Source organism: Typopeltis vanoorti, chromosome 16, assembly GCF_054136105.1.
Source record: "Typopeltis vanoorti isolate ZY-2024b chromosome 16, IOZ_Tvanoo_1.0, whole genome shotgun sequence".
Taxonomy (NCBI): Eukaryota; Metazoa; Arthropoda; class Arachnida; order Uropygi; family Thelyphonidae; genus Typopeltis; species Typopeltis vanoorti.
The window spans coordinates 101,897,591-101,922,591 of record NC_143564.1 but is presented as its reverse complement, the minus strand read 5'-3'; the positions used below and the strand labels follow the sequence as shown (position 1 = coordinate 101,922,591).

At 34.6% G+C, this 25,001-nt stretch overlaps 1 protein-coding gene and 1 non-coding gene across 6 annotated transcripts in view; one reads left to right on the top strand and one right to left on the bottom strand.

Moving 5' to 3' along the window:
* Positions 1 to 303: 303 nt before the first annotated feature.
* Positions 304 to 25,001, bottom strand: part of LOC150098221 (N6-Methyl-AMP deaminase-like) — a 129,776-nt gene continuing 105,078 nt past the window's right edge. For 2 of the 5 annotated variants that reach the window (XM_090406091.1, XM_090406096.1), the window contains one exon: positions 304 to 609. In XM_090406091.1, coding sequence (XP_090262217.1) covers positions 400 to 609 — 210 coding nt within the window. In that variant the 3' untranslated portion in view covers positions 304 to 399. Of the gene's footprint in view, positions 610 to 3,154; positions 3,451 to 15,380; positions 16,185 to 25,001 lie in introns of those variants that run through there. The other 3 variants (XM_090406094.1, XM_090406095.1, XM_090406093.1) reach the window with 3 other exon arrangements.
* LOC150098222 (U6atac minor spliceosomal RNA) lies at positions 1,630 to 1,752 on the top strand. The gene has a single exon (XR_016549621.1). It is a non-coding gene; the product is annotated as a U6atac minor spliceosomal RNA (small nuclear RNA).

The following is a 25,001-nucleotide window of genomic DNA, read 5'->3' as shown; positions in this document are numbered from 1 at the left end:
AAGATAAGTGTGGTATTAAAGGTTGTCAGTGAGAAAGAGACAGCAAGTTATGAATGATATGCTGGAATAGCTGCATGAGGAGAAAGGAGTGCAGTTTGTTCATTTGTAGGGTGAGGACTACATTTTTCTCATAGCAGATGGAATAGTTTACAGCTTAAGCTGTGGTCAGTGCAACATAAGTGAATGAATTTAAAGCTAGCTATCAGACTGGGTTTCTCTGTAACTCCTTGAAGGTATCCAAATAATAATAGTTTTTGTCAGAGTAGAGTGTGTGTGCACATTATTTTCAAGAAAATATTTTCCTTAAAACGTATAATTTTATTTAAAGTGCCATATTCTCTGTGAATTAATCAATCATTAATAATTCATATCTGGGGGCTCAAAATTATTTCATATACATCATTTACATATACCATAAGAGTTAAATATTTTAGCTTTCTCCAGCATCCAAAATTCTCTTAAATCATTTTTCATAGTATCATCTATAAAACAGTAATCAATACTTTTATATGAACATTTCCATAGATCTTGCAAACTTAATCCAAAATTTTTTCTTGCAATATTGTATTCTTCAGATAGGCATGTATTAAAAACTCCTTTGTCATCTGTCTGAAATTAAAAAAATAAATAAATTATGTTTTATGTTAATAATAACAATACTAGTGAATTGATATATGAATGTAAAGACCCTCTTGTATACTCTCATATCCTAAACAGGTGGTAATATTACTATCAAAATACTGACTACATTATTGTTGACAGTGGTATCTTCATGCCAGTTTCAGAATATATGGGAGAATATAATACTGGAAGTGATCGCTGTTTAGTTTGGAGCAGGATAAAAGTGATCATATTGAAAACAAAAGGATGAAATTTTTTAAAAAAAATTAGTCAAGCTGATTTCAAAGTTGAATTGTAAATGCAAATATACCAGTATTATTTAAGACTATGAGTTTAATAATGAGAATTGATTCAGGTTTGCAAGGATAAAAAAATCCAAATTTCATGATAGATTCAAGAAGTCAAAGAGGCAGTTGGAAAAAGAAATCATACTGAAAGTAGCTGATAAGTAGGTAACCTGCGAGAGGATACAGAGAAAACTAAGTAAAAAAAACTAAGCGTTATGTGAAAGTAGCTAAATATGAGTCATGAAAAAAATGTAAGAATATAAAAGTCAAATATCATAAATATAGCACCTATAATACAATATTAGTGTAGGTGGGCCTAGGGATTCCTCCCCCTGCATTTATGTTATGCCTTTTTTTTACTTTTTCATAATCTGGAAATCCTGCTTTAGAGAACAAACATGGAACTTTTTCAAGCCATTTCAGGCCTCCAATAAGGGGGATAATGGTCTCTCATATCACAGACAATGAAATTCATCTCTCCTGCCTATAGATAATCACAAATATCCACATCAGGATTTGAACCAGCAGCAGCCCGCTGGCTGGAGAGCAGATATGCTGACTGATACCTCAGCTAGCCACGCCAGCAGATTACTTTGAAAGATTATTTAAATGAGAAGCAGTGATAGGCCGTGGTAGCAAATATTCAAGAGAAATAGAATCAGCAGTACATAATAACACTTGACATAAAAATGTCAACAGAATCCTGAAATGTGGAAAGGCATTGGTTTATGAAAAAATAGAAGGTAAGCACTTCTCTTGATAAATACAGATCAGCCTCAGGGAATAATACATATAAGGTTAAGGCACTGCTCCTTGCTTACCTTGCAATATTTAACCAATTTTTGAGTTTTGCACAGAGACGGTGTGATAAGAGGAGAGTATGACACAACTGTTTCCCTGCAGCAAAGATGTTAGGATGCAGAGAGGAAAGTTAGAGATGGTTATTTTGGCAGGTGACAAGATATGAAAGAGCAAATAAGAATGAGAGTAAAGATTTAGAACTTGCTGCCACAGTATTATAGAAATGGGTTAAGAAAGATCATTATTGCAAATGACTCAATGTATAGGTTGTGCAGAAGGAATGGTATTGAATTTGTGGATGTGTGGAGTGAGTTTAATGGACAAAGGACTTATATATGGTTGATGGCTTTTAAAATTAACAGGATATGGAATTAAGTACCTTGGGAAAGTAGTGTTCAGTGACAATTTAGAAGTGCAGTGTTACAGAAACTAGTTTATAGGAAAGCTGTAATATCTGCAAGTGTGTATATGCAAAGCATCCATGAGATGAGTGAGTGGTAGATTACTTTGAAAAATGATCAAATGATGTGGAATACATCTACTCATATTCTATGAAATTTATTAGTAAACACAAAATGTCATGAAAGTTGTGGGCCAATGCACGCCATCACCAATTTTGATCTTAAGTTGAATGCTGCTTTCCTTCATAATGTGATCCATATGTGATAATGGAGATAATGTCCACCCTTGTCCAAAAAACAGATTTAACATTACAGTAAAACCTCGATATAACGGACTAATTCCGGTGAGGGGGGTGTCCGTTAAATCCGAAAGTCAGTTATATAATAAAGTAGATTTTCCGAATGCATTGGATGGCACGCGTTAAAACTGCTGCAAAAAGTCACGCCATGTGACAAAAGAACTAATTATAGCGCAATTGGTGTGATCACGTGCTAATAATTTGGCGAACATGTTTTATGAGCGGTGACTCATTTATGTCGGCTAAATTACTAGTGTTTTTCCAACATATGATGGCCTATTCACTAAAAATTTGTTAAAAATAACAAATTAATAACAAAAAAAACCTGTTTAATTATAAGCAAATCTTGGTTAAAAGCATTTTAAAATTAACAGGGTGTTAATTTTCATGTGACATACAGACTGGAAATTTCGTCCGTTAAATCAGGGATTTACTGTAATATCTTCCTGTACCTTCAATTTTAACTGCTGACTTACAACTTTTTTATATTACTCCCACGAGTGCCGGCCCTAGGGGTCCTGGCGCCCCAATGCAATTTTAAGTTGAGTGACCTTTACTTTTTTTTTTTTTTTTTTTTTAATGTAGTTAAAATTTAAAGATAAAAAAATCAAAACTTTTTTTTACAAAATTTTATGTAAAATTTTGTACTTTGAAAAATACATATATTAACAATATAGCAAAATCATAAAACATACAAATACACAAAGACTAGAATTACAGATACATAAGTTGCCAATTACTGGCTATGAGTTATTATAACTAGAGATGTACAAACTAGAAAAATTGTACAATGACAAGAATCACTTAATTTTTAATGGAAAAAGATGTGTATGAAAAAATTAAATGATTTAAAAGCTTACTCTTCCTTATTTTATGGAAGCAAATTCATCCAAAATTTCACTTGTTTCTAGTTTTGCAGTTATCATCTTCCTTTGCAATCATTGACAGTCCAACCAGTCTTTCCTGTGAACATACTAGATCTTAGATATGTTTTAATTAATTTCTGTCTTGAAGATTATCATTTGCCACTTGCTACTGAAACTGGAAGTGTCAAACATATTCAAAGAGAAATTGGTAAATTAATAAAGACTCTTTATAAATCATTTGCACATATATATATATATTGCAATATTTTAGTGGGTCTAAGCTGTTGCTATCCTGTATGATGTCCTCCAGAATTTTATTTCATTATATAATTCGCTGGCAAAAATATCCTTTTCTTCACCATCAATCAGCACGATTTGTAAATCATCACAGTGTTTTCTTAAAGTGTCCTCATCCATATTAGAAATTTCCCTTGAAATTGGATAAAAACTGAAATATGTTAAAGTGACTTGTCAAGAGATCAAACCTTTCAGCCAAAGAATTAATAATAGTGTCCACAATTGGAAGAAAAAGTGTAACTTTAAAGTTATATTGCGGATCAACTGGCACTTCATCCAAACATTCATAATAGAATAATCTTTTCTTACATCTGCATAATTTACTGCTTTTGAACTCAGGAGAAATTTTTACATTTAATGTTCTTTTGCCAATTCAAGTATAACATTAAAATTTCCATCCGATCTAAATTCTTTAGTAAAGTCGATTACATTATTTAACGGGTTTATAGATTCACTTAAATTTGTGTTTCTATTCTGAAGCATTTTACTGACTATATTGATCCTTCGCAAAATTCATACCAGATTATAAGTGAACACAAAAATCCATAATCTTTAATTTTCAAAGCTAATGTTTTTGCTTCTTCATAAATTTCCACAAATGAATTTAAAACTTCTCCAATATTATAACTAAGCGAATGAATGGTATCAATCCTCACTTTCCATCTAGTATCAGAAAAAGTTTTAAGTGCAATTTTGCCATACTTTATTAGTACATCCCATTGTTTAGTCAAAGCACTAAAGAAATTATAAATTTCTTGTTGTGCTAAAAAAAAATCACTGTTCAGTATTAGCTTTAGCAGAAGGTCTCAGGTGCACCACCCCAAACAAGAGAACAGTATTCAAAGGTTTATCAGATTTGAGATTTATACAGAGTAAGTAACTGTCAAGCAGAGAAGTATGCCAAGTTTTTTGGAAACTGATAATACTATAGAAGTCATATGCCTGTGCCAGAAAAGGTTTGGAGTAAGAGTCAGTCTGTGAAGAGAGAGATCTGCTCTTAACTGTTGAATTGAGCATTTTCAAAAGTAAGTGGAGAAGATCTGAGGTCATTTCTGCAAGTAAACAAGCAAAAACTGTGTTTTGGAAGCATTGAAGTCGACTAGGTTGTTTTCATCCCAATCAAGGATAATGCGGAGATTAGAGTTCAGGGCACTTACTACAGATGATCGTGACACTTCAGATGTTTGAACACTCTGCAAGGCTTGTCATATGAGTAGGAAGAGTGGAGTGTGCTATCATCAGCAAAACTATGAATAGCATTTGCAGTCAATGAGGGCAGGTCATTTATAAAAATCAGGAAAAAGATAACAGAGCCCTGAAGGACACTGGCAAGAAAGTCTAAAGAGAGAAAACCATTACACATAAGGATCAATCAATAGCCAGCATTGGATACCCTATATGTAATGGTGCAATCCAAATGATGGTAACTGTAGAGAAGCTTCCGATGCCAGACCCTATCAAAAGCATTGGAGATGTCAAGAGCAATGGCACAGGTTTCACCAAACTTTTCCACTGAATGGGTCCACAGGTGTGTGTGACATAGGCCAGGAGATCTCTTGTGGATCTAGATTGGCAAAATCCATACTGGTGGTATGGAAGAAAGCTTAACGAATGGATGATAAAGAGCAGGTGTTAGTTCAGGAGCATATCTCTTGAGAACAATGGGTGAGATTACATCAGGACACAGCTGCCTTTATGGTATCCAAGTTATTCAAGATTCTTCTGATGTCTTTCTAGTGGAAGGTCACAGGAGGCATGAGATGCAATGTTCTAGGTAAAGGAAGAGCTAATTTACCATGGTGTCATCTACGGAAGAGAAGAATGAAGCTAAGGACCAGCCTTATCTTTAAGTGATGTTACAATGCTACCATAAGAGTGAGATAGAGGAGGTAGCACAGATGGACAAAAGTTGTGCCCAACAGCTTTAGCGAGAGACCAGAAGGTGCAATTGCCTGGCACAAATAACAAGTTTTCTACATTTATCCTTGTTGAATTTAGACTTTGTCCTTTTAATGGTGGCTTTACGAGTGTTGCAGGCAACTGTGAAGGAAGCTGGTGTTTGGTTTCAAGCCAACTGTGATATCCTGCTTGCTTTTCTTGGACAGCCCTGGCACACTTCTTAGTATGAGTAGGGAAATTTGCACAGAATGAGTAATGAAAGTTTTCATTCCAGTATGGACTATTTCTGTAACAAGATCACAGTAGATATCTGGATGAACAGAATGAAAACAGTATTCTGCATGGAAAAGAGGAGTAAGTAACGCAAGTCCTCACACTTGGCATTGTTGTGAATGGCTGAAAGAAGGAATCATTCATTGGATATCCTTTCACACAAGATCAAATGGCAGAAACCAAAAGTGCTGCACAGAAGTCATAAGCTACGTTTTAGAATCAGCTTTAAAATATTCCCCAACTTCAACGATTGTATCAATCTACCTAAAATTGTGAGACGGTCACTTTAAGATCAAATTAATACTTTTCTTTCTCTCTCTTTTCTAACAATAGATGGTGCTAATTAGGACTTTGGTTCCTTGTGTTGTGCATTTACAATTTTTTAAACTGGTCCCACTGATAACTAAATTGTTGCTGTGTGCGTACCGTGACAAACTGATTTTTGCTCTGAAGATGCTTGATATAACTAACAAATAAGAATGTGTTGTGAATAAAACTTAAATAAATTAACACAGACTAGCTTTTCCACTCATTTTATACCTCCATACTTGGGCATTTCTGGTTGAACATTCTTGGTTCCAGCCGTCTCTGCACAATTCAGAATTTCCACCCATGGCTTTTGATATATACTTGTGACTGCATTATTTGAATATCTCCCATTACAATTCTGTCACCTACCTCATTTAAAAATCTTTCAAAGTAATTACTCCAGACATCCAGAATATATTTTTCAGTTGATACTTCTATATTCTTACTAAAGTTTTCTTCCTGTGAAGCCATTATTTAGCCACCTTTACACATAGCTTACTTCCCGTACATTTTTTTCTGTATTCTCTCAGGGCATCTACTGACTTATTTTTCTGTGAATTTTCAATATGTTTGCTTCTTTTTCACAACTACCCTTTTAACTTCTTACATACATACCATGAAGTTTGGACATTTCTGTCCTTGCATACAACTTCATCTGATGCTTCCCAGCTGAATCAGTCAGTCTGATTTGTTTTCAAACTGTTTCAATTTTTCTTGAATAATTTCCCCTCTAAAACTGCTTGACTTTTTTTTTATCCTATTGTACTTAAAACTAAGTTATGATCACTTCCTATTTCAAATATACTGTATATTCTTGTCTTGCATGTCTGTACCTTATGTCTCTATACTCATGTCTTGAACCAGAAGATATTGCTATGAGCAATTACAGTCAAATGGGACTTTCTTATTTCTTGTGTTATCTCTCCATATAAATGGTGCATATATTTGTTAAAACATGGTTAGTAATGACTAGCTAGCCCATGTCCCAAACAGAAATCCAGCCAGTACTTAACATTATCAGCTTTGCCCTTTTTCTATGAATTTTCCTAAAACTTTTCCATATTCCTGAATTTTCTCCCCTAAACTGCTGTATAGATCTCCAACAAGAACTGCCTTTTTCATTTTCTTTGTCAGCTACAACTAGAAAAATTACTCACTTCTTCCTTAGGAGAAGTTTTTGTGGGATCATAGAATTAATTTCTTTCCCAATTCACAATTTTTAAATTGAAACATGAGTACTTGAAAGTGCTTGGCAATTAAGCAGTTTATCTTCATGTTTGGTGTCCATTTTTATCACTATTCTTTCCTTTCCCTGAACATAGCATCCTTTATTATTCAAAAGGATGTCACTTGATTTAGTCTTTTTTTGTCTCAGTAACAACAATTATGTGAACATACTGCAGTGGTAGTGGTGGTTCTGTCTGTTTGTCAAATACATAGACATGGAAAAGACAAACAGGCAGAAGTAAAAGTCAGCAGTTAGCATTAAAGAAGGTATAAGGAAAATGGTTTTGATGTAAAACCAGGTGTAAGACAAGAGTATACACGCACATCTCCATAATTACTCATCTATGTGAATCATATTATGAAGAAACTGACATTAACCCTAAAATCAAAATTAGAGATGTTAATCTCAGCTCTTTATGCAGATTATGTTATATCTTTAAATAAATCCATTAGCAGCCTTGAGGATTCTTTAATTAAACTGAATAGTAGCAGCTGTAACAAATTGACATGAAATCAGAATAAATAATAAAAGATGCATGAACATTATCATTATTGCATGGGCACCTCAATGGGAGACCCAAACTATCCATACAGTATCTATTATTGTGTGGATAGTTTGAGTGACAGGCAAAGCACTCACAACTCGCTTTCCAACCAATTCCTATTCATCACTCCCCAAGCAAAACTAATCCTCATATCCTTTCTAATCACTCTGTTACTAAATTTCTAGGTATGGCCTGATGCTCTTCCCCTTCTAGCCAAATGCTGAAATATTTCCTTCATATTAATCCTATTTCTATCATATCCTCTTTTTTTCCCCCCTATCAACCAACTTTTGAAACACACCCTCAATCTATCCTCTCCACTACTACATCAACTCCAAGAAATTCAGGTGACCAGACCTGAGCACAGTAATCCAGATCCGGACTACAACTACTATACAAAACTTGGAGCAAATGGGAATGGATATGAAGCTAGTAGCATGGATATGGGAGTGGCTGACAGACAGACATCAGAGAGTTGGGGTGGAATCTAGGAGAATGAGGGTGACTAGTGGAATACCTCAAGGTTCTGTACTAGAGCCACTATTTAATTTGTACAATGATATAGGGAAAGATTTAAGAGGAGATATTCAGTTGTTTGCTGATGATGCAAAAGTGAGGAGAGCAATAGTTGATAAAGGTGATGTATATATCCTGCAGGATGATTTAAATAAATTGGCATCATGGGCAAAGGATAACTGTCAATTTAAATGTTGCAAAATATAAGGTTATGCACTTTAGGTTGAAAAGGTTTCATATGGCATATCATATTGATGGCACTGGATTGCAAGAAATTGATGAGGGAGACTTGGGGATAATGGTTAAAGATAATTGAATTCAGAGGGCAAAATGGCTCAAAGGATTACTTTAATGTTGAAAAAACATGCTAACAAATGAAGATAGAGAAGTTATTATCCCTCTTTATAAGGCTATGATTTGGCAGTATCTTGACTGCTGGTGACAGGTCTATAGAATGCTCCCTATGAGGAGGCCGAAGGTTTGTGGGTTACAAAGTTTAGTCGATAGGCAGAAAACAAGGGACATTATATAACATGAGATATTACAGGGAGATATAAAATTAGTGCAAAGGAAAATTTTCAATATATATGGCAAATAGCAAACTCTGTGTCATCAGTGGAAGTCATGTAAGAGTATGGTTAGTAGGGTGTGGACCACAGATTTTTTGTATGGTGAATGAGTTTAAGGAGAGGTATGATAGGTTTTATGTGTATAAGAGTTAGTTTGGGTCTCCCATAATGAGTCCCCAGACTCCATGGAGATACTGTATAACAATAATAATGTGGACATATTAAAGCCATATAAAGAAGAATAATAACTTCTTTATCTCTACTTGTGTGTTCTTCAATAACTGACTAAGCAATATACCCTCTGAACTTCAACTGTCTATCCAATGAAACCTCCCAAATCCTTATTTTCATCAATGTGATACATAGCTTGTAATCTTTTTATTCCAAAATGATGTATACAAAACTTAGAGCAAATGGGAATGGATATGAAGCTACATAAATATATAAATTTACACTTGTCCACATAAAACTGACACGATTATATTTTGCTCATGCTGTCAGCCTATTTAAATCATCCTGCATAGTTCCACATAGTATTCTGTCTTTGCAAAATCTACTAGTATCATAATGCAGCCATTCAGATAAAGATCCAACCCAGTTGTCACTGAATTATAAAAAAGTTAGTCAATTGCTAAGCCATGATTGGGTCTTCACAAAACCATGCTGCTTCTTACAGAGTATCGTATTCTTATCCAGCCATTCCTGAATTCTGTCCTCAACCACCACTTCCAAGATATTGATTGATCTATATATTTGATTGGGTCTTCACAAAACCATGCTGCTTCTTACAGAGTATCGTATTCTTATCCAGCCATTCCTGAATTCTGTCCTCAACCACCACTTCCAAGATATTGATTGATCTATAATTTACTACTGCAGTCTTACAGCCTTCTTTATGCAAAGGAATTATTTTGCCCTCCTTCCACTCCTTTGGGACTTTGCAAGAGCTGAGACTTAAGTTAAACAGCTTAGTCAGAGGCATTGCCAGTTCCTTTGCACATTCTTGTAAAATATGAGCTGATATTCCATCTAATCCCATGGCTGTATTTGCATTGAGAGTGAAAAATACTAAGTACTTCCAATTCATCAACCTCTGTTCACACATTTGTCATCAATAATATCCTTCCTTGGATGTTATACCCTGCAAAGCGGCCACTCAGAAAATCAGCTATTTCATTTGCTTCTTTCACCTCACTATCATCAGCACTTGTGAAAGTTTTCCTTCTACAGACGTTCTTCCTCTTACTTGCTGCATAATGAAAGAACTCCTTGGGATTTCCTTTGACCTGCTCAGCTAATTTCTTCTCACAATCTGGTTTTGCCTTCCTCACCCTTCTGCTGTATGCAAGCTTACAGGTCACTTTTCTCCTTTATACCCTTTATTTATTCATTTTTTGCAGCTCCTACTTAATGATACTACTCATCCATCTAACTCTTGTACAATTTATCCTCCTGACCATGGATATACATTGTAGCATTGCTTCCTTCAGATATCCCTTGACTATTTCCCATTTACTTCAACCTGTGGTACAGGTAAAATTTATGCAGTTTTTTTGTGAAGATGGCAAATTAATTTTAAAATAGACAACATAATAAGTAAAGCTGATATGGGGAATAAATAGAATAAATTTATATGGAATAAGAGAAAAATTAGTTAAAACACTAAGCCAGCTTTATACATGACAACGTTCAAGCCAATTTTGATTTTTGCATTTGAAATAAAATGCAAATGCAAAGATTACAGACCACAGGTATGAGAGTTCTGAGAAAAAAATTAAAGGCATGAAGAAATGCCATTGATGGCAAAATCATTAAAAATGAGTATATGTGAAACAGTAGGAGAAAGATCCAAGTGGATTGTTTTGGTTGAGTGTCTTACAAGACAGAATATTGTAGTGTACTGACACTGGATGAAAACAGTTAAGTTAGTAATAATGTAAACTTAATGTCAGTATAATGTACATCCTTTGAGGGTTCATATCAAGAATTTCATGGTAATGACTGATACAGAACCACAACTATTGAAACTTTTTCTAAAAGTATATAATATTCGTTATATATATTATTAATGCAATAACTAATTGCCATTTCTGGTTACATTATTAAAACATTAAGGAAGATGAAAAGTTGCTCCACAGGTTCTACAATCAGAATGCATTTCATTGCATACAGACATGCTGATCAACTAATCACTAGGTCTGCACACTATGAACACATCATTCCTGGGTTTGGCTTACTAAATGGATTAGCCACATCTCCAGTGCTTTCAGGATGGCAGGTCATCATAGTTTAGATGGTCCTTTGAGATGGCAGGCAGTTGCAGGAGAAAATGGTACATTGGCTTAATGTGTTATGAAGTGCCTGTCTCAACACTGAACACAGTTTCAATAGACAGGAATACCATTATAAGAAGAGCTGCCAAGGTTGCCTGAGGCCTACATCAACTGCAACAGACCACTGAATATAAAAGACAGAATATAAACTGACCTGAATAAGTAGGTGGCTGATGGACAGATATTAGAAAGTGCTATTGGTGTAACCCAGAGATCAATCATTATTAACCATTGTTATTCATTCTATAAAGTAATGATATTGGGAAGGACCTGACAGAAGAGGTTCAACTGTCAGCTGACAATACAGATGTGTGTGTTACCAGCTGCTGTTTTTTGTTTTTAAGATTTTGATATGAATTTAAAACCTCTTATGGCTATTATTATTATTATATGGGTATCTCGATGGAGTCAGAAGACCCACACAATACCTAACATACCTGTCCTTAAGCTCATTCACTGTCAGGGCACTCCATTCTGTGCACACTTACACAACTTCCAGGGGTGACCTTTGTTCTCCCTCTATTCATCATGTATTAAAAAATTTCCTTTCTGTCAATCTTATAGAACCTCTTCAATAACTTAAGTTGCACTCATGTCCCGTTTTTTCTGCCTATGTCTAAACTTTGCAACCCACACACCTTCAACCTATCATTGCACTAATTTGCCAATACATGGTATCCACATCTTGTGGACTCCCTGGTCTACAGCAGCAACCAAAAATATATTTTGTCCTACTGGCATCTATTTCAGACCAGATAGCCTCAAATGAACAATCTTCTCCCTGACTTTAACATCTTTACCGTCTAACTTTGCTGGTTAAAGTTCTTTGGCTACCATAAGCAATACCCCACCTCCTGTTCCTTCTATCCTCTGTAAAAATACAATACCCTTTATATTCTATCCCTGTAACTATATCATCCAGGTCTCACTGATGAGAAGGGCCACTACCCTATAACGTTTGACCAAGCTGAGCTGACCAATGCCAAAAACTCCTCTCCTGTAATTTCTGATACTACTGGCAAATGTTACATGCATTTCAACATCCTCCTTGGACCCTTTGTGTAATGTCATTGCCAACCCATTTAGATTTGACAACTGTGAAACAGCATTGCACACTCATTTGTGTACACACACTCTTTTCAGCAGTGGTTGAACTTGACTGCATCTTCCATAATACTTTGTTTCCCTGATTTTGTACTTCCAGCCTCTCACTCCCAAACCATTTAAATGCAGTACATTAGAAATATGCAAGTCCTTTTGTCCATATATCTATACACTGCACAATCTTCTCGATTCAGTAATGTCATAGAGAAGCAGCAGACTTACAATCTGTACTTTCTTTCTCACTTCTATCAGCTACTCTTTCATACTTTTCTCAATGCATATTTCTTACCTTTCAAATTATTCATGCTAGCCAAAATGATCAATTATTTCACTTCTCCCATCTGCGAACTAACATCTTTTTCTCATTAAGTATATCCCTCCTTAATCCTAATTTCTCACACTTACATACTTTTCCCATTTACTTTTTCGTTCATCCCCCCCCCCCTCCTGAAGTACCACACAATAGTTTCTTCAGTCGCTCTAGCTCATGTATTATCCTGTGAAGAATGCTGCATTAGAAATTACATTCTTGTTGAATCTTTTATCCAAGTGTAAGCAAACAAGTTTACATGTGAAGTATTTACACAATTAAGCTGCTTGTATATAGAGGCTAATGACTTCACATCAATGCCTTAGTATTCCATAATGCAAAGCACACACACCCTTTAGGGCATATATAATGTTATACATTATGAGAAGGGCCACTACCCCTCGACCTTTATTGAGATCGCATCAGTGAGAGTCAGAACCAGAAGAGATTCCAAGGTTGAATTAATGCATGTCATATCTGCCATATACAAGTAGTAAAAAAGTGTATCACCTTATCATTAAATTACTCTGGATTAGTTGTGAAGATATTTTACATGCTAATTTTGTTTGCTTATACTTGGATAAATGGTTAATGTGTTAACAAGTGAAATTCTATGTACAGTAGCCCCCCCCCTTATCTGCAGGGGATACATTCCAAGACCCCCCAGCGGATACCTGAAACCACAGATAGTACTGATGCCTATATATATATATATATATATATATATATATACTATGTTTTTTCCTATACATACATATGATAAAGTTTAATTTATAAATTAGGCACAGTAAGAGATTAATAACAACTGACAAAAAAAATAGAACAATTATAACAATATACTGTATAAAAGTCATCTGAATGTGAATGGAATCTTAGTAACCTTGGCATGCAATTTTTTTTTCTTTCCTTACAAAGTCAAGAACGTTCACCATTTCACTAAAAGGAAGCAGTTTACAACTTCTATTGGGAATATCCAAATTGCCAGCATAACTACTTTTGTGCTTTGTGGCAATTAAGTTAAATAAGGGTTACTTGAACACAAGCACTGCGATAGTTGATTTGATAACCAAGACGACTACTAAGTGACTAATGGGCAGGTAGTGCATACAGTACAGCGTGCATATGCTGGACAAAGGGAAGATTCATGTCTCAGACTGGACGGTGCAGGGTTTCATCATGCTACTCAGAATGGCATGCAATTTAAAACTTATGAATTGTTTATTTCTGGAATTTTCCATTTAATATTTTTGGACCAGGGGAAACCGCAGAAAGTGAACCCATGGATAAGGGGAAGAGGGAACTACTGTACTACTATTTCTGATTCCAGAGTAGTTTAATCTGTTCATTGTTAGTATACAGTGTTTTTAACACTGTTACAATTTTTAAGCTGATCCACATTTAGGCTTACTTGTGAGCAAACTGAACAGTAATATTAACAGTATTTTTTATTGTTAATAGTAGATAAGAAAGGGAGGGGGACATTTCATTGGCTTACTATTTAATGCAGTTTAGTAGCTGCATCTTAGAGCTAGTGCTAGCACAAGCAAGAAAAGTATTACAGTTGTGTATGAGTTTACCTTAGGATAATGGTCTCAAATTTTTGGCAAATTAATGCAGCCATACTTATTCAGGTTGGGAGAATTTTTCACAGCTATTGCTGACCAAAACAACATGTTACTGTTTACATACAACGAGTTCGTGAAGCAATTTGAATTGTAATGGACAAAAGATCTAAAGTCCTAAGTTGGTACCTTGGAGAACATAAATACTTAAATATAAAGAGCGAATAGGCTTCACTTCAGTGATATAACATTATTTAAATTAAGGGGACATTAAATCCCACATTATTTCAAAGCCGAATAAGAAATTCAAAGATAGGAATCAAAGCGTTTCATGCCGAAAATAGCAAACTGTAAAAGTTTCAGTGGACTGTAGCATAAGCTAAAGCACATAGTTCAACACTAGGGTAGCACATTTGCTACCATTATTATGGCAAGTCTGGACTAGCAGACCATACTTTGGACATTCCTTCACACATGATTAGATTGAAGAAAACAAATGTGCTATATAGAATTTGTTACAGATCAGAAAGATTATTTTTAGAGTCAGCAATAGCTATGAAGAATTCTCCTAACCTGAAGAAGTATTGGCTGTATTAATTTGCCAAAAATTTGAGACCATTATCCTAAGGTCAACTCATAGACAACTGTAATACTTCTTTTTTTTATAACATTAGAGGGTGCTAAATTAGGACTTTAGATCTCACTTACTCATTGTCGCATGTAAACTGGTTACAAGTAAAAAGGGGCACTCCTAAATGAAAGTAGGCTGTATTAGCAATTAAAATAAGTTATGTATAATATCCAACACCTAAGCTTTTCTGTTAGCTTAAACTGTATACAATACATTTTTATCTTGTAATTTGCTAATAGCAGGATAAAATAAGAGAAATTTCAATACTGATGTTTTTTTTTTAATCTTAAAAAAAAAAAAAAAAGAAAAGAGGTAGGGCATCAATGGTTATATATAAAAGTGTAACGAACCAATATGAGGGAACTCATATTACAATGAAAAAACACATAATTTCAAAATTATTTTTATTTTTCAACGTAATCTCCCTTAAGACTAATACATTTATTCCAGCAATGCTCCAGCGCCATTATCCCATCCCTGTAGTGGTTCTCAGTAAGATCTGCAAAATTCCCTTCTACAGCTGCTATCACCTTGATTCGAAGAAAAATGCTGACCAGCGAGGAAGAGTTTTAGTTTTTGGGAAGAGATGGAAGTCAGAGGGAGCCAAATCTGGGGAATAGGGTGGATGTTCCAACAATTCATAGTGCAGATCCCATAATTTTCCCGTTGCCAAAACACCTTTGTGGGCAGGTGTATTGTCCTGATGAAAGATGATTTTTATTCTTCTGCAAACCCAGTCTTTTTGCACGAATTTTTTCATCTAGTCTGGTTAAAAGATCGGAATATTTCCCTGTTATTGTTTTACCCTTTTCAAAATAATTAATAAACAAAATGCCTTTAGCATCCCAAAACACCGATGCCATGACCTTTCCTGCTGATGGAACTGACTTTGCCATCTTTGGCGCTGAACAACCGGCTTCTGTCCGCTGTTTTGACTGCTGTTTTGATTCTAGTGTATAATGGTGAATCCACATCTCATCCATAGTAATAAATCGACGCACAAAATCAGTTTTTATTCTTGTTAAAACGTTCCAAGCACTGTTCAGAGATTCTCATGCGAGTGTTTTTGATCTGCTGTGATCAAGCACGGCAGCAACTTGTGCAAAGCTTTTTCATTTGCAATTCTTCATACAAAATATATTCTACACGTTCTTTTGAAATGCCTATAGTCTCAGCAATTTCACGCACTTTGACTCACCCATCATCAAATACCATATCGTGCACTTGATCAATGATTTCTAGTGTTACACTTTTGGACATCCTTCACGTGGATCTTCTTCAAGGCTGGTACTGCTACATTTAAACTCAGCAGTCAATTTTTTAATTGTCGAAAACTAAGGAGAAGAGTGCCCATAAACTTTTATGAACTTCAAATGAATTTCTTCTGCTGTTAAACTTTTTACAAAGAATTTTATAATCGCATGATATTCAATTTTTTTCCATTTCAAAGGATACAGATGTACCAACTAAGAAAAAAAAATCTTGCCGATAGTGTTGCCATCTATGGTCGAGGCCAAGAACTTTTCAGACCACCCTCGTACAAGCAGATAAAATATTTATCTGATTACATAAATATTGTATCTACCTGAAGAAAGTAGTCTCAAGATTTTTTTAAAAATTAATTTTGCTTAAGGATAGGGTGTACCATGGAATTGGAAAAAAATAATTAAATTTGATTTTAATTATAATTATTAAATAAAAATTAATTTTAAAAAAATCACATTTTTATTAAAAAATTGTGAATTTTTTGTCACTTTTTTTATGAAACAAGTAATTTTTTTAGTTCAAATTTGCTACAGATATTCTATCGTGTCTATTAAACAATATAAACTAAAATTATTGAGCAAATATCCATTTTCCTTTAAAGCTATGAAATTTAATTTGTCCATATAATGATTATTACACAAATCTTGCATGTTCGAAAAATAAACTTTAAAAATGAAAATACATATCAATGATTATAATTTTGGTTCAATATATTCTGGATATATTAAGCTGTGTTAGAAAAAAAAAAATTCTAGGACTAATAGTTTTTAAGATATATTGCCAAAACCAACTGCAATGTGTTAAAATTTAAAAACCAGAGAAAAATTAATTTAAAGTTTATAACTATACTTTATTATTCTATGAATATTTAAAAGCCACCAGGAAAGTTTTGAAAACACGCTCAAACACACCAGTTAGTGGTGGCCATATTGTTGTAAGCTTTGCTCTGATTGGCTTATTCCAATAAAATTTCTTCTCACAATTGATTTTACTTACGAAACTGATGCTCTGCAGTGGTGTTCAACCTTTTTTACTATGCGAGCTACTTTTCTATAAAAAGTTATTTGGCAATCTACTCTCTTATATAGATCACATTTCCTCAACTTGATATCTGATTATGCACAAATAAACAACTAAAAACTTTGTGTATTTAAAAATTTATTTATCACTTTTAATTATTTTAATACAACAAACAAAAAAAAAACCCAAATATATTGGAATAAAATATTTCTCTATTTTGGAAAACCAAAGTTAGAAAAAAAACCAGCATTTCCTCAAGTTACAGGAAATGCTGGTTGATTAAAAAAAAAAAAGTTAATGTGAAATTTGGCATTGTTTTCATAGTCAAGTTGATATGAAGTGGCCAAACACAGACTATCATCCAAATGATCATTTGTAATTTGGTTTCTTAATTGATTTTTTATGACAGTCATATTTGAAAAAGCAGATTCTGACACATATGTCGATCCGAAACATGACAGAATTTTTCGCGCAATATCAGTTAATATTGGGAATTTTTCATGTGTATACTTCCAAATGACTTCATTGTTTATTGATTTTAAATATAAACTATTCTGAATGTTTATTATCTCAAGTTCTACTTCAGTTTGGTTTATATCAAACAGCCCACTAATTTTATTTGAAATTTCTGTGGTGTTCAAGTTTTCTTGAAATGGATTATTGATAAAAGATACAATCATTTTATTAAAATGATTGTATCTTTTTATTACAATCATTTTATTAAAATGATTGCAATAAAAGTTTTATTAAAATCTTTAAATCTTGAATTTATTTCTTCAACTAATTCTTTTAAATCAGAGCAAAGCATTTCTTGATTTTGTTCAAAAAATTTTAATAAATATGGGAGGTGTCTCAATTCACGGTCATTTATATTTTTCTTTAATAAAAGTAAGTATTGTTGGAAAGTTTTTATTGAACTTAACATGTCAATTAAATTTTTATCTCTACCTTGTAACTCTAAATTAAAGATTTCTTAATTTCGTACAGAAATCTACTAAAAATGATAAGTGTAACAACTATCTTTTATCACTCAATTGTGGATAAATATCTCCTTTTTCATATCGTTAATTAATACAAGAAATCTTTCTAAAAATTGACTTTTGCTGAGCCAGCGAAAATTATTGTACAACAGAAGTTCCCTATCATCATCTGCCTGTAATTTAAATAACCGCCATTGCAGGGCTTTTCCTCGAACAGAATTTACAATTTTAAATGTAATATCCAAAACACCTTTTGTGTTTAATCTTTTACTACACAGTACTTGTTGGTGAATAATACAGTGATACGTTAAAATATCTGGATATTTGTCATCATTTTTACATAATGAAATGAAGCCTGATTTATTACCTATCATTGCAGGAGCACCATCAGTAGTAATAGACACAAGTTTAAAAAGCAGAAGTTTGTGTTGTTTCACAAATTCATCAAATGCCGAAAAAATGTCTTCTCTCCTAGTCCTTTCCAATAATGGTATAATTTTCAAAAGTTCTTTACTTGAATAATCTTGAAATCCATGTGAATAAATATCATTAACTGAGCAATATCAGTGAAGTCGTTGGATTCATCAAATTGTAATGAAAACGCAACACACTGGTGAATGTCTGACATTAACCTGGCATGGAAGCTTTTCTCCGGCAATTGGAATTCTTCCTTTCGGCAATTCAAAACCTTGTCTGTGGCCTAGAAGTAGTCTCTCTCTCTAGTGACGTCTCGAACAGAGAAGCTCCTTTCTGGAAGCGAGAAACTCCTCAAGCAACGTGGATCCAGGCAGTCTCTGACGGCCTCCTCTCTGACAGCAATTCTGGAACTGGGACCCCTTCTGCTTGCTTCAGTCCCTTTTTATTAGGCCTCCTCTGAGACCTTGCATGAAGTTTGGCAACCCCCAAAGAATCGGCATGAGTCTTTCATCTTAAGTTTCAAGTTCGGCATGCCTTTTGTTCTCCTCCGCTTTCTTTTGATTGTAAGTTGCCGGCCATTGGAAAGTTGTTTGAACTCTTTCTGACTGACTTCGGAGATGTTTACACTTAGAGCCTGCAAGCCTTTCTCATACATACAAGTTTCAATAACAATCTTTCTAATGCTGCATGTACAGTTTTGGCGACAAAAACATTGCCTTTGTTTTTTTAACACTAACATATTCTTATTAAAGCAATATATACAGTTAGCTTCAAAAGAGTTATTTACAAAAACATCTAATACATACTATACCGAGACAAACAAAGTTTATTTTTTTACAATATTCACATGGGACTTAAGTAAAAAATCTATGTAATGTGCTTTGGAATATTTAATTAAGCTACAATCGAGTTTTTACACTTTGCCTATAATCGTATTCACTCGGCTCGCTGTTTGACTTCCACTGATTCAAATTAATTCATTTACACTTATAAGAAAATTACTGATTTGAAAATTTTTAACGAAAAATAAATAAACAATAGCAATACACTTAAAGCGAATTAAAAATAATACAAAATAATGATAAATAAAATGTTTTCAGTTTTAATTAAATTTGTAAGTAAGGAGGAATACACAAGAGATCGACCAAAAATTGCTCCATGATCATTGGGGTTAAACACCCCTGTTATACAGCTTTTAAATTTTTTAATTCTGACAATTACAAGCAAAGTGATAATTTAAAGAGCATTTAAATGATAAATATAAAGATAACTCAAAATGTAGGAAGTTTTTGAGTATGAAAATTATGGAATATATTCTTTAGTATATAAACTTTATAAAAACAAAACAATTTTTCTTATTTTTACCTCAAAACTATGATTTTTTGTGGGTACCCTAACCTTCATTACACATAGCTGAAGGTGCATTTTTTGTTCACAAAGAATTTCATTCCAGATAACTGTGATTCAATTAATCACATGTCAACATTTTAAAAATGTTTTGCTGTTTATTTTATTCATAATCAGAGTTTAAAATTGTCACAGAATGAACGTTTAGATTCCCCATCATACAGTTTTTCTCTATACAAAACAAATCTTTATGCAAGTGTAAGCAAACAAAGTTTGCCCCTTAAGTATTTTCAGGACTGAGGCAACTCGTGGTAAAGGTGGACCAAGCTCTCATCACTACTTGTCTTAGTATCTCCCATAATGCAAAGCACATCTCCTTGCAGACATGTATAATGCTATGCATTAAGGGAAGGGCCACTACCCAGACCGGTTTTGACTTTTGTATAGGTGAAGCAGGCTCTAAAAAATAGACGATCCCGAAAGATTGCCCAACTCAGCGTTGTTCCACTCAGTGACAAGCTCACCCCGTCACCGAGTAAAAACTTCTCAGCATTGGCTCTAGCCAGCGGCAGGCTCACCCCACTACCAAGCAGAGCCATAATCTCAGTGGTGGCCCCACTCAGAGACAGGCAAAAACCTACCCCCCCCCAAGCAGTCTCTCTCTCAGAGCCAGACCCAAACCGGTTTCGACCTTTATTGAGGTCTCATCAGTGGGAGACCCAGAAGTGGTAATACTAAGGTGGAAGCAATGGAGAAGTCATATTAACATATACGAGTTGCCAAAAGGTGTCTGTCTCACCTTATTATTAAACTACTCTGGATTTAGAGAAAGATGTTGGAAGTTTTTTTCCACTTGGTTAGACTATAATACATTTAGTTTAATCCTTTATCCAAGTGTAAGCAAACAAAGTTTGCACCTGAAGTATCTTCAGAACTGAGGCAACTTGTAAAGGTCAATCAAGCTCTCATCACTATTTGTCTTAGTATCTCCCATAATGCAAAGCACATCTCCTTGCGGACATGTATAATGTATGTATTAAGGGAAGGGCCACTACCCAGACCGGTTACCACTTTTAATGAGGTCTCATCAGTGGGAGCCAGACCCCTGGGTCTCTTCCCTTAATGCATAGCATTATACATGTCCACAAGGAGATGTGATTTGCATTGCGGGAGACACCAAGACAAGTAGTGATGAGAGCTTTGTCCACCTTTACCAGGAGTTGCCTCAGTCCTGAAGATACCTCAGGTGCAAACTTTGTTTACTTACACTTGGATAAAGGATTAAACTAAATATATTATAGTTTAACCAAGTGGGAAAAAACTTCCAAAATCTTTATGTATATCATGACGTGATATGCCGGCCTGGTTGGCTGAGTGGTTAGTGTATCCACTCTCCAGCCAAAAGGCTGCGAGTTCGAATCCTGCTGTGGTAATGGATTTGTGATTGTCTGTGAAAATACTAGTGGTTGTGGTCAGCGGTAGATGGCATTGTGTATATGATGATGGTCGTTGCAGTTGGTGGAGCCGGAGAATTGTAGAGTAGGTACCCTCCCTCGATGAGTCTTTGGACTCCCTGGATGTGTTATGTAGTAGTAGTAGTAGTAGTAGTAATAATAATAATAATTTCAAATGTTAGAATTTTATGGTGTTCTGATCTTTTCATCCTTTGAAGATTGCCCAAACAAGAATGAATGGTTATGACATGTTCCCAGAGTCTCCATGGTAGGTGATTCTGGGTGTTCTGTAAACATGCTTATCTAGTCTAGCCACACATACTGTTACAACTTGAATGGCGCATAAACCTTTAATTTATCAATAAATCATTTACAGCTTTCAGCACACACACACACACACACACACACACACACACACACAAAAAAAACATGTATAACATGCATATAGCATTACTCGATGTTCAAAATGTCCCCCTTTTGCCTTCATGCACACTCCAAGTCTGTGAGGCCACATATCGATGGCAGCATGCACAGCATCCAACAGAAACACTGCCACTGTTTGCTCCAAATGCACCTTCAGGCTGGGGTGTCATTTCTTGTAGGCTCTCTCTCTCTCTCTCTCTCTAGCTCCAATCACTATTTGAACTAAAACAGATTCAGACAGGGACTTCCAGATAGCCATATGCAGTTGGGGAAAATTCGCCTTCAACCACAGTTGTGGTACTTGCCTTGTGTGTAGGGGCTGAGTCCTGTTGGAAGGTCCACTGCCCACCATAAAACAAGGTGTTATTCAGGGGCTGTACCACGGGTTCCAGCACAGTGTCCTCATACAACTTGAATACTTCCCCCCCCCACACACAAAACTGTAAAATCTCGTGGTGAAAAGAAATATTTTTCACCACAAAATAGGTATAATTAAAATTAAATAAAAGTGTATAAATATCATGCTTTAATGTAATAAATTTTGTAATATAAGGTTAGAATAACTGAATGTAGAATCACAAGCAATTGTAACTAAAAAGATCAGACAGGATTAGGCTAGTAAACTGAAGGTAAACAACAGTCTCAAACGTCACTGGATTATATGGGTGCTTCCAGTAAATCTGGGAAGTTTTGGAAGGAAGGCCAAGAGACAGCCAATGATATAAAAGGCGGAGATTGAGGGTGTGAAGGCTCTTTTTTTTGGCTCCTGCTGCAAGCTTTTCGAGGAGGGGAAGAGTCGGAGTCCCGGGAGATCATGGGAAGTTTGCTGGCAGTATTACAAGATATCCTTCCATGAAATTCTTCGACGAATGTACCGATCCACGTGCTTGCTTATTCGTCGCAGCCTATGCAGTTTCTAACAGCGCTGAAGAAATACATTACTGTTACAAGGAAGAAATTTGCAACACGAACCATCGGATAGTGCCCGATCACAACCGTCGTGCAAAAAGGAAAAAGAAACCAGCGCAATTTACCCTTAACCCTTTAGGATCCAGGACTGTATATATAATATAGTGAGCTTGTAACTAAATTGCTTTATGTTAATAGCCTAGATTGTGTATACGGACAATAAATGTTGATTCTGTTTAACTAATGGCATAATGTGTTGAAATGGTCAGAAAGCCGAACACAAGTTTCAATGTGCTTAAAAGAATGCCATAAACTTGAATAGTGCTTGTGTTACATAATGATTAGAATGTGTATAGTATAATTCTGCCTTATATTAATAGAATAGAGAGCAGGGATGTGTTTGTTAAAAATCCACTGTGTGTCTACTATGTTTAGTAACTTAAGTAAATTATCTTACGAAATGTGTGGAGAGTCAGGCATGTGATATATCCCATTGCTTTTGTAATTAATTGTCTTAGCTATAATAAACACGCTTGGTTTTGTTAATAGTTTGCCTGATCTTTGTTAGCCAATGCACTGTCTCACAAAAACAAATCGAACCTGCATAACCTAAGTGAAGTAACAGCCACGACTACTGAGTAATTCGGAGTTACCTGAGATAAAATTGATTTAAGGGTTATTATATGTGCTTAGCGAAATTATTCTCTTGTATGTAAAGGAAAGATAGAAAATTCTTTTACACAATCCTTAATGGCACAGTCATTAACAAAAATAAAATTTTTAAGGATTAATACACCAGAATTACAGCAACCTAGACTAAGGTAGAAGCCACGTGCGAGAGTATACTTTACGACATTGAAGAGGGGGGGAGAAGTAATGTTAAAAACAATAAATAAAAATTTGTATATAAAAACGTTACAAATGGTGCAGTTTGAAATAATAATGATAAAATACATAATTACAAAACCATCACTGATGCAGGGTTATGACCTCTCTGAATCCTAGGTGCTATGTCATTATGTGCTGTGCAACAATCTGGGACATAAACCCAATCATCTTGGTTAAATAACTCTTCAATGATGAAAAAACTTCTCATCTGTGAAGGGGATATTTGTGTCTATTGTTCTTGTATCATCAGCGAAGTGTCTTTGATTTTTTCACCCTCTGCCAGATAAGTTGTGTGTTAGGAAATGTCCAGTACAACAATGATAGGCTCTCACACCCAGGTCATCAGTTAGTACAGATGACATCATTTTCTGTGAAAAGTTTATCTTGTGACGTAACTTTCTGCATTCTCACAGAATTACACACGCTTTCACAAGCTGTTACATCTTAACACAGCACAACCTGTTCTTTGGTGGTCTGATAAGTCTTCTGTATTGTTTTAACAGTTAATAGATCAACACAAACATCCTATTGATCCCAAATGTTTTTAACTTGTTGAAAATAATAGGTGACTGCATTCCAACTTTATGAATTGCTATTACAGCTAAACAGTTCTCATAATCTCTCCACTGCATGTTAACCGTACAGCTAAACAATTCTCTTTCTCTGCTGATAAACATGCAAATGTTGGCAGTACATCCACCAACAAACATGCTCATGCAATTCTGTAAGCAGCATGGGATGTGCAGAAGTTGTAACAGTATTTATGACAAGACTGTATTTTCCTACATTTGTAGTTTCCATACTTATCATGTGACAACAGTAAAGATTTCATTATATGCCAATTATAAGAATAAAGGATTTCGAATCTTTTTTAAATGCAAAAGTGAAATGCATTGTACCGTTTTCCTTATAATGATTAGGAAAATAGCAATAAATCATCAAACAATATGAAAATGGCTATCATAATGTCAATACCTGCTAGTTCTGTAACAATTTTGACTACTTCTACTGGCATTCTGGATATATACGAGGGTGTGTAATTAAGCAGATGAATAAAATTTGCCTTTTTTAAAGATCTGAAATCATCCTATAGCAACTACTTCATAATTAATTACTGAAAAAGTTAATAGACGTTCTACACAAATGAAAAAGATTATATAAATATACCTTTCTTTATAAACGTTTTTTTTTTCAACAGTTAAGCAATATGTTCTTAAAAGGCTTTAGTTTAGAATTGTATTTCAAAAAAAGGATAAGTAATATCATTTGATAAATATTACTTGATGTCAAATAGGTGAATGATGTTGGAAAAATTATCCTATTTTATCTGCACTTTTAGTAGAAAAATGAATAATATTGTAATAATTTTTGGATAAGTACAAGTAGCATGTTGCTTTTTTCATGTTTAATGTCCATGCCATGGTTCTGTTAATAATAAATAATGCAT